The sequence below is a fragment of the Neopsephotus bourkii genome, unplaced genomic scaffold, assembly GCF_033783945.1.
Source record: "Neopsephotus bourkii isolate Nb327-2 ecotype Australia unplaced genomic scaffold, CSIRO-AGI_Nbou_v1 NB_196, whole genome shotgun sequence".
Classification (NCBI taxonomy): Eukaryota; Metazoa; Chordata; class Aves; order Psittaciformes; family Psittacidae; genus Neopsephotus; species Neopsephotus bourkii.
The window spans coordinates 14917931-14929104 of record NW_026900709.1 but is presented as its reverse complement, the minus strand read 5'-3'; the positions used below and the strand labels follow the sequence as shown (position 1 = coordinate 14929104).

At 34.5% G+C, this 11174-nt stretch overlaps 1 protein-coding gene across 7 annotated transcripts in view; it reads right to left on the bottom strand.

Annotated features, from left to right (window-relative positions):
- Positions 1 to 450: 450 nt before the first annotated feature.
- LOC133207119 (sodium channel protein type 2 subunit alpha-like) overlaps positions 451 to 11174 on the bottom strand; it is a 73007-nt gene continuing 62283 nt past the window's right edge. For 5 of the 7 annotated variants that reach the window (XM_061343750.1, XM_061343741.1, XM_061343786.1 and 2 more), the window contains 5 exons: positions 8793 to 8846; positions 7737 to 7874; positions 5955 to 6059; positions 4587 to 4857; positions 451 to 3707 (listed from right to left, as the gene is read on the bottom strand). In XM_061343750.1, coding sequence (XP_061199734.1) covers positions 2515 to 3707; positions 4587 to 4857; positions 5955 to 6059; positions 7737 to 7874; positions 8793 to 8846 — 1761 coding nt within the window. In that variant the 3' untranslated portion in view covers positions 451 to 2514. Of the gene's footprint in view, positions 3708 to 4586; positions 4858 to 5954; positions 6060 to 7736; positions 7875 to 8788; positions 8847 to 11174 lie in introns of all 7 variants that reach the window. The other 2 variants (XM_061343771.1, XM_061343762.1) reach the window with 1 other exon arrangement.

The following is an 11174-nucleotide window of genomic DNA, read 5'->3' as shown; positions in this document are numbered from 1 at the left end:
TTTGTGATCAGCCCTTTGGTTGAATGTTATGGAGGACCTAACAGAGGAACTCTGTTGGAGAATTTGCATATTTAAGACTCATAAAGTGTGAGCAGATTTGGTATCAGCAATGTGGCAAACTAAATACCTCTAGATGACAAGTACTGCCTTTACGCTTCAGAAGGGCTTTTGAGGGTTGACAGAAAGGGTGCTGGGGCAGAATGTGTAGGTGTCCTGTGTTATCCCCAGATGGCATGCTAGTGGCAAAGAAGTCAAAATCAATGGGGTGGGGTCAAAATTACCAGATTTTTTGTTTTAAATAAAAATTAAAATGTGAAGAATAACATATTTGGTTCTAGTGATAAAGAGAACATTCTTTATTTGTACCAAAGCCAGTTTTTATCTTGCTTTAACCAAGAGGAGGACAGAGACAAAGAGGAAAAGAAAAAACCCTAAACCAAAACCAAACAATAAAAAAATGAAATCTTTATTTTTTGGCTCATTTGTAATATTGTTTACGCTGTTTATGGTAATAGCAATTTCCTGCATGCATTTCACCAACACATTACAAGTCAAAAACATTTGTAAAAGAAAGATTCTACATTTAATGTTAGCTTGTGTATGAAACACAAAATGTCCTGATGTCCTTAATTATACAAATGTGCCGTTTTGTTCTTGGGAAATATTGTGGATCCTAGTTTTACAAGTCTGGTGCAGCATGATTCAAAAAGAATAGGCTATGTAACAGACACTGCAAGATAGCAAAGATTTAATGAACAATGAGACTATCTTGGAACTTCTGATTCAAACAGCGCTAGGAATTCGCACATTCCTCTAATAATTTCCTTGCTATTTCCTGTTACCAGATATAACTATTTGGAAACAAGCTGGGTTCCAGATTTACACAATTTACTTCACATTGAAATATATTCAAATATAATATTAAAACAAGATAGTCTACGAATACTCATTTTTTTTCTCATAGTGTGATGATGCCAGTTTGAAATAACTGTGGTTAAAAAGTCAATGAGGAAAGAAATATAAGAAACAGTGATCTAAACTCGAAGACACTTTTCTTATATACAAAACTGTTGCCAGTGGTATTTCTTTACATTATTTATATATGCTAACCATATTTTGGACAGGTTAAACAGTTTGCAGTACGGCCTGTACAGTCTGATTCTACACCATATAGTAGCCACTTCAATTTTAAAATGCAAAACTAAAGAAGCTCATAAATAGCTGCAAACTATTGCTTAATGATTTGAAAGAATGAGGTCTGCTTGGACAATTTGATTCACTTCACCACTGACACATGGCTTCCTATAGTGGAGACTGTCGACAGTGGAAGGAGCGAGATACAGCAGCAAAAGCATTGACATGCATCAGTGATACTCTCCGAACTAACTATAACGACACAGAAGACAACGTGTCCCGTTGAGCTCTTGCAAATTATCCATACTGTGGTACATATCTGATGCAATTCAATGTGACAAAGCCATTTAATTCTATGCTCAAATATGCACAACAGTATACCATTAATATTTACATGGAAAAGGGTATTATTGATTCACTGGATGTTGGCTATGATGAGAGAAGGCAGTAACTCAAGTGCAATCCAGGAAAAAAATCTAGCTGTTAAAAAAAAAAAAAGAGAACTCTCAAGTATACGTTGGCAAAGCTGTTTTTCCAGTGCAGAAGCCACACATATTTTTTAACAGAACCAAGAACTTGTGCATGTTTAATGATTTGCATAAAAATAAGTCATTGCAGATTCCTGTAAATTAGGGGAGACTTTCCAGGCACATTAAACTGGATGCCGTCATACAAGTAATTAGAACACCTCAAGTTTAAGAGCAACCCTGAAACTTGGAAGTTCTTAAAATATTTAGCTTTGTTTAATGTCATATTTTCATTTATGAATGGTTGACAAGTGCAGCGTGCCTATGCAAATCACTTCCCTCTGTACATTATAGAGAATCTGAGAGTAGAACACCTGGTCCTCATACCTCTTTCCCCAACATAAAACTTACTACAAAAATAGTCACATGTAATAGTAAACAGCTTGTGAATTAAAAAATAATAAATACAATAATACTGCTTTTGTAAAAATCTGACAAATGTAGCAGTTGTATTACAAACAGTGAAGAGAATTACTGTTCTATGTGTTCGCAGAATGTGAAACAAAAAAAATATCGCTTTGCACTCAATTCATGCTCCATGTTCTCTGTGGAGCCACTTTTTCCCTCGTTCTTAGCAGTGTCAGCTGTAGTGAAAACAGTAACCTCTTGTCAAGTTTGTTACCCTGATTCACAGAGTCACAGTTTGATGATGAAGGTTCACTGTTCTGTTATAGGCACTGACCTTAAGTATATATATAATGTATATATATGCACACACACACGCGCGCACACACACACACATATATATGTGTAAAAACTGTCAGTTTGGCATAAATCTCCTGCAGGAGTCCAGTTGATGCTTCGTTCTCAAAGACTGTAAACAAGTTGTCCAATAAGCAGAATTCTTAGGTCTTTATTTTTTATGTTCCCTGACATCTTTACCTTTATAGTTCTTTTCTGCTTTGTCTTTTTCATATTTTTCTTTCTCTGGCTTTGTTACACTGTCATAAGAAGGTGGGGAAGTTGTAGAGGAACTCTCATCTGTCTTTTCTGGAGTGGAGTTCCCGTTTAGTTTATCAATAATTATCTCTTTTATAACTGGTCCATCTCCTTCTTTGTTTTTATTTCTGTTATATATACTAGACACCTTTTTAACTTTTTGCCTTAAAAGGTAACACCTGTAAGCACGTTGAATAATGACAGCAGATACCTCCTCCTGTTTTCTCTTTAATGTGGTGGTAATTGGCTCATAGGAGACTTTAGAGGGATTGGCTGCCATAAACCGATCTTCCATCTGTATTCTGAGGGCATCCATCTCCCCACTTTCCCCCAAAACACGCTTTGTGAAAGCAAACAAGATGTCGAGGCAGTGAATTCTGTCACCGCTTACCATGGGCAGATCCATTGCAATAAGCTGGACTTTGTTTGGTTTTGCGATAAGAAGAGGAGGATCTAATGAAGCTGCAAAATCTGACAGCTTACTGTATTCTATGAACTGTGTTGCATCGGGATCAAACTTCTCCCAGACTTCATAGAACATCTCAAAGTCATCCTCGCTCAAGGGTTCGGCGCTTTCTTCAGTAGCAACGCTGAAGTTCTCCAAAATCACAGCAATGTACATGTTCACCACTACCAGAAATGATATGATAATGTAGCTGACAAAGAAGAAAATCCCAACAGAAGGGTTGCCGCAGTCACCTTTAACGGAGCTCCCTGGATGATCTTTATACGGATCACAGTCTGGCTCCCCACTGTTAAGAATTGGGGCTAGCAAACCATCCCAGCCTGCAGATGTGGTAATTTGAAACAGGCAGATCATGCTGTTGCCAAACGTTTCAAAGTTGAACATGTCATCAATCCCAACTTCCCTCTTAACATAGGCAAAGTTGGACATGCCAAAGATCGCATAGATAAACATGACAAGGAACAGCAGCAGACCAATGTTGAACAAAGCGGGAAGAGACATCATCAAAGCAAACAGCAGCGTGCGGATTCCCTTAGCGCCTTTAATGAGACGCAGGATTCGGCCAATTCTGGCAAGTCGGATGACTCTGAATAGCGTTGGGGATACAAAATATTTCTCAATCATCTCAGCTAAAAACATACCTAGAGAAAAAAAAAAGTGAATATTTAAAATGTAATTTAAAATTCATTAATTCACTGCCCATAGAAAGATTTATTTATTGCTGTCTCCAAAACAATCAGTATAGGGAGCCTATAGTTATAGCAAAAAATCATACAAGTTATTCCATTTTCTTGAAAGCACCTTCCTGATGTTGGAATATTATCTAGGAGAAGGGAAATAAGTAAAAGATGACTCGCTTGTGGCAAGGTAATTAGGGTCTGCCTAAGTTTTCAGTTATTTCTAAAGCAGCCTGGAAAGAGAAATTTCTGTCTTGTTCTTGAAGCCGAGCCTATTACTACCATCTTTTATGAACAATTATATGACTTAATTTCTGCAAATCAGTAATTTATTTTTCTTTACCCAAGTATCTATACTGTATCAGCACAGCCTTGCTCAGGTTTATCACTTTTTAAGTTTTGTCACACAACTCATTTGCACCTTGGAGAGTCATTAGCTTTTAGTTGACAGAAATCTAAATATTCACCGACTCCTTAGTTATCAAAAGCAATTAAAAATCTCACCCCCTTCACATACTTTTCAGGTTTAGTACTGAAAACAAATTTGTGGTTAGCTCACATATACCACTAAACATTCCCTGTTAATCTGATGTGCCAAATAGTTCGTGTCTTCTGACGTGGAAGATGACAGAAAATAGTATGGATGAGAGAAAAATCTTACAAGCAACATTTCATATACTGTACGCTATAACATATGAAGATCTGAATCAACATTTAAGTCATACAGAAAACAGAAAAATTCATATTCATAACATTCAATAAAAATTAAATATCATAACATTCCTGAAACAAATGTTCCCTTTTCCTTCCACTAGTTCTTTCTTGAAAGGGAATTGCTCTTACCTACTATGGAGAGAATCACAACCACAAAATCAAAAATATTCCAGCCTAGAGTGAAGTAGTAATGGCGAAGTGAAATCAATTTCAGGACACATTCTCCAGTGAAAAGGATAATGAACACAAGGTTAATCCGGGATAAAATTGTTTCCATTTCTTTACTTTGGTCATCTGTTTCTACCATCATTGTGACCATGTTAAGGCAGATGAGTATCATGATGCTGATGTCAAATACTTGTTTGGTTACAAAATCAAAGACCATGCCTTGGAATTTGTTCTGCAAAACCAGAGATGGGATACAGTTTATAGTCTGAAAATATTTGTCTTTATAAATGCCAAATGGGAAAGCAAGCCCCTGCAATATTTAGGAGTGCAGAGCAACACCCATTCATGACACATCTGTTAATATATACTAAACACATGCTGGTTTGTGTCTCACTCTGTGAGATTGTTTTGAGAGCGGATCAAGAAGTGTACCACTGTCGGCCAAAGGGATGGGAAGGGAAGCAATGCAATAACAGTAATAACATTGACAATTGACTCTTTTGGTGTAAAAGAGGTGGTATAACTTAACAGCCAGCAAGAGTACCAGCCAAAGAATAAGAATAACTTATTATTCTTAGCTGGTTTGTAATACTAATAGCCAGAGAGGCCTCTCTGTTTCTTAACCTAATTGCGCTTAGTGACATCATTGAAATGCTGAAGTTACATGTCTCCAACACACCATGACTGCAATATCCTAGTTTTGCTTTAGTACTTAGCTAAATGTTTATTGCCATATGTCTCTCCTCAGAAAGACTATTTTTAACCACTTGGTGCATAAGGTGCAACAAGTATTTTATTTTTTCCAAACACTGTAGGAGTACAGTAAATAACAGTTTCTTATCTCAGAGACAAATTTATCCTAGTTTGTGCTTTGCTCCCTAGTGTGTCCTTTCATCCTGTAAGATTATCTGCATCTGTCTTTCGCATTAGGTGACCACTGCCCCCTTCTATCTTCAGCAAGGGCCAGTGCCTCCTAATTTCTTACACATTATCCGGGAGGAGAAAACAGAAAATTAAGTTTATCTGGGGGTATCAAGAACCAATAAATGATACAATCAACTGTAATTTTCTACAACTTAGGGAATTATGAAATTTATAATATTAACCTTATTAAAACCTACAGGTCATATTTTCAAGTCTGTGTTTTTAAATGAAACATGAACAATCAGGTCCACTGAATGAAGAAAAAAATTGACAAATTCTACCTTTACAATAAAATAAATAGAAATAATATTTTCTTTCCAGACATATAAACTTTTCTTGCTGGCTAAAATCATATTCCCCAATGAATATTTAATATTACGGGTTTTAAAAATAAATCACTCTTACCACTGGCCTTGGTATAGGTTTCTGTGGCTTTTTGGATCCCAGTTTCTTCATTGCATTATAATATTTCTTCTGTTCTTCTGTCATAAATATGTCCTGACCTCCAAAGTAAAAAATAGTATCAAAACTAATTACTACCATGTCCATGCATACAACATTTAACTACAGTATTTCTCTCTGTAATGTAATACTATAGTATGTCTCTCTGTAATATAATATATTTGATTTAGATAACAAAAGTGATGTTGATCAGGTATTTATAGTGTGGATGTTCATATGCATTCCTAACAAAAAAAACAAAACCTCCCCTTTGTCAGGCTGACAGTTGAATTTTTCTTCATGCTCACTTTTGCTGGCATGGCTAAAATGTCTATTTTACTGCAAAATTACTATACTGATACTGCTAAATAACTTGCTGATTTGAGGCATACAACCCTCTGTGTCCTAAATTCTAGGCAGACTTTTAAGATTACAGATAGCTAGGTCTAAAATGGGGTAACTTTGAGGCACAGGTTGTGTCAGGGGAGAGTATTTGAGTCTAATCTGAGGGGTTTAATCACCGTTTGTTCAAAATTTAAAAAAGTAATCCAAAACATGCCATAGCAAATTATTGATTGAAACATCACTAGAACCGTAACTAACTCAAATTAGCCTTTGTTTGAAGATGCGCATGCTGCCAGTTAGATGTGCAACTGACTGTCTGAATTTCAATATAAGTTGTGCTTATTGGTGAATCTGAACTAAGTTACATAAAGACATAATGCCAAAGTCTCTGTCTGCTAAACTGAATATTAAAGTTCAAAGCACAACTGATAGAAACGGAAGAAGTAGCCTTAGATATGTTTATGGCTCTTTTAAGAAGCTAAAGAATATTTTCACAATGAAAAATTTCTGTAGTTCACAATTGACTTTAACCATAGATTCTGTTTAGTACTGCTGCTTTCTACTTGTGTACCGGATAAAACCAAATCAAAACTGCTTTTTCACAGCATACAAAGATTTAGAATGAACCTGAGGTTCATTTTGGCAGCTGAAGGCTGAGAATCATGAGCCTTCAAAATATTTTAAATGTGATTATTTGTATTTTTTTATTTTTAAAATTATTAAAAAACTATATGCATTATCAATATATTTTTTAAGCAGACTTGTATGTCAAATGTATAGAAATAAATCTTCCTTGTATACCTTTGCATTATTATTGCTAATTATAGATTGTATTTGTGTCTAAAAAGTTCATCTAATTTCTTACAAAATTGTTAGAAAAATAGAGTCCTTTTGTACACTTTTTTACTTGTATCTTTAAGCCTATTCATGTGAAGTCTGCTGAACTTACTATTAACCCACTATTTAATCAGTTTGCAGAACTATTATCTACTGTATGAAAACAATGCCATATTATATTAAGTGCCAACAGTTTATAAGTTTAATTAAAATTAATTTATCTTGATTTTTAAAAGTTAATTGAAAGGTTAATATGGCAGATATTATTACATCTAATCAAAAGAATAATGCACATTCCCTTTTTTGCATTTTCATTTTAGCTCTTACACAATTTCCAAACTATTCTGACCGAAATCCTGACTCGTCCCTTTTCACTTGTCAAAATGATGAAATGCAAAGGTCAAAATTGTGCGCACAGATTCAAGACAGATTGTGTTAAAAAAAAAGACATTTTTATTCAAGGACTCAAAATGACTTTTGATTTTTATTAGCTTTACATTAAAAAGTTATTAATTCATTATAGTTAATAATTTATAGAACTATGGAAACATTTTAAATACTTATCTTCTTTTTTTGTTGGTTGAAGTTGTCTATGATGACACCAATGAAAAGGTTCAAGGTAAAGAAGGATCCAAATATGATAAAGATGACAAAATAAAGATACATATACAAGTTGTCCTCATACTTAGGTTGATCTTCTACCTGCAAAACATTGTAAATTTTATCAACCTGGGAATATTAAAGTAAAAACATAGTGCATATAATTTATGAGTAGGTATATGCTAACTTAGATAGCAAATCCTTACACTGTACTCAGTTATTAAAAAGACTAAACATGTCCATTCAACTCAGTATTTGGAGAACTGGAGGTTGACAGAATGATTGCTCATATGGAATTTTAGACTAAATATGCACACAGATGTGTTTATGTATGTACATGTACACAAACTTCCTTGTGTAGAAGGAAGAACAAATGTGGGACTGTGAGCAGTCATTAATACTTAAAATTTTAACAGCACAAATCTAAGTATTTTTTATTATGTTCAGTATATTTTGATGCAACAGAATCAATCAACTTTACTATCGCCTAAATCTCCCTGCAATTCTTTCAGGCTTATATGATCTAGTTCTGTAGCCTATTTAAAATTCTAATTCCTAGAAAACAGATGTTCTTCAAGCTTAGAATCTAACTGCACTTAAATACATAAAGGAAGTGCTCAGACCTAAATAAACAATGAAATGTAGTTACATATTATAAACCAATATTAATATATTCAATATGTAATAATTACATTATATAATCTTAAATTCATACCCAAGATTGCCAAAAGAAGTGGTTAAAAACCCTCTTCTTCTTTTTAAATTAACATTAGCTTTTAAAAAAAATTCCATTAAGTTAATTTATCTTATTTGCCTAAACAGAAGGAAGTAGGAATAATTCTTTCCACTACAAATTCTAAGATTCATGAAATTAGATAAAAGTTCCTTTCTAGACTTAATGTATCTAGAAAAATATGTACTGGTGCTGATTATAATTCTTAATGTTATTCTATGTGTAGCTGTTTAAATTCTATACTCAGAACATGGCCAAGAGATGATTTTTGAAAGTCTTACACTTACATCTCGTGAATCAACAGCAGCATACATAATATCCATCCATCCTTTGAAAGTAGCCTAGAAATAAAATACAGTTGTTTGTCTTTCCTATAAAAATACATAACGTGGAAAATAACTAGGTCACAGCATTTGGGCCTTAACTTTTAGTAAATAATATCTAAATATGTAAACCACATTTAATAACACACGTATATTTGAGAAGTTATTTTTCAGTTATTAAAAGTCTCTGAAGGTCTCAGCAGGGGCAAAGTGTGTTTGGAGCTGCAGATTCTTGATTTGCAGATTAAGAATGGTAGACTTGGATAGACATTAGTGCTGAAGCTGTTCAAGTAAAATCTACTAGAACCACTCATGCTGACAAAAATTTTATCAAGTGCACAGTATGAATTGATGGAGTCAGCAATACAGCTTCTGAACAGATATGAACATGCATCTGAATGTTTTTGCTATGGCTAAACTACCATGGTATTTTTGGAAATATAACTAAAAGGAATAGTCTCTGTTAACAAGATTAATATATATATATGTATATACATATATATATACACACACACATTGTTTCTTGAGGAATAAGATTTTCAGAAGACCAAAAAGTGAACTGTGAAAGAACTAGGATTAACTTCAGCAAAACTCTGGCCTGAGTTCCTATAGAGCCTTTGGGTAGGATAGAGGAAGATAAGATCTGTCGTTGCTCTAAGGCAGTGATTTTCATGGCCATGGAACATCCACTATGTGAGGAACACCAAAGGGTTGGTGCGACATGCCAGTTGAAAGCACAAGTGCCCACCCATTAGCAAGGGTTTCCAAGCTTATTCACAATAAAGAAAAAAAGAGCTAAAATGCCTGTTAAATGAACACATAAAAAAGATCTCTCCTAAGGAGATTCAGGAGAGGAATTATCCCAAGGGGTATATTTGCATCTGTGCTTTCCAGAAGTAGTTCAGATACTTTGGTACAGCTGTTACTTTCCACAGCAGAAAACTTGCATTCCTGCAGTTTTTATGTCCTGACTCTTGTAGTGCAATACAGATATATATTAAGAAGGTATACTTAAAGCCAGGCTTCATAGCTCTTTGTAGTTCAGCTGACAATTGGCAGGCATTTGGTGCACTTTGCATAGCAATATTAGAAGAGGATTAGACTTTGGTAAGAGCAATAAACACAGGAGAACAGTGGAGGGAGAACGTTAATGGGGATAATCAGCTGAAGAGGTGACATGATACATGCTCAAGGATCCTTTAATCTCTGCATGAAAAGTAAAGAGCAGAAGGGAATTTTGGAAAAAGAATCAGAACAGAAAGAATAAAAGACAAGAATGAAAGGTTCACAGGAGTGATGTAGTAATTAAAGACCAACACTGTCTGCAGGGATGACACAGATGACATTCAGACAGTTTCAAGAGACTAGTAGTTTTCTTTGTATGTTTTCAGTCAAGTATTGGTAACAAGATGGTTTAGTCTCTAGTGCAAGGGTAGCAACACGATCTGATCAGAGAATTAGGATCACCATTCACTACTACTACTCAGCACATGAGAGTGCTGACTTTACAGATTTTGAATATGTAGCAGTAATGAATAGAATATGCCATGCAATACAATAACACCTAATACTTCACAAGGACAATACCATAATTAACATAAGTATATTATAATGATACTTTAACAAGCATTAACAGAATATAATAGTTATAAATCATTAGTATTTTTTTTCATAAAAGTATTTTACATTTTCCTATTTTAGCCACAGTCTAATGTCTTTCTAGTTTCATGTATTTCTTAATAAAATACGTTTATTTTAGGAGCAAGTACTGTTTATCTGCAAACATCAAGAGAAAGTGTTATATGATTAATCAGACCTAATACTTAAGCAGGATCTGTTTATCAATAACTCTCCATATTCTTCCCATGGACAGCTTCTACTTCTCTTAGAGGATTTCAGACCTCTTAGACAAGAATTATGATAATAAAGAATTGGCTTCAAGGTACATGAAACACTGGGTGCCCTAATCTCAGATCTTGCATTATTTATTATTTCTTTCCCCAAACCTGCTTCCAGTTCTGGAAAATCAAGGCTGTATTAAACAAATATCTTCACCTGAGACACTGGGTTGGTACGTTTTTATTTTTACCATCTAACTTATATACTGGTTCCTTAGATGAGCATAAACATGAAGGAAAATCCATTTTCCCTTGATCACACTGTTGACAAAAGAAAAATTATTTCACAGTGACAAAGTGCCTAGATTAATGGATTTTGACTTTGAAAGAATTTTGCTGTGGATGTGTGATGATCACAGAATCACCAAATCATTAGGGTTGGAAGCAGCCTCTGGAATGTAAGAGGCATTGTCAGTAATTTCTCACTTCAGACTAGTTAGTTCTCTGC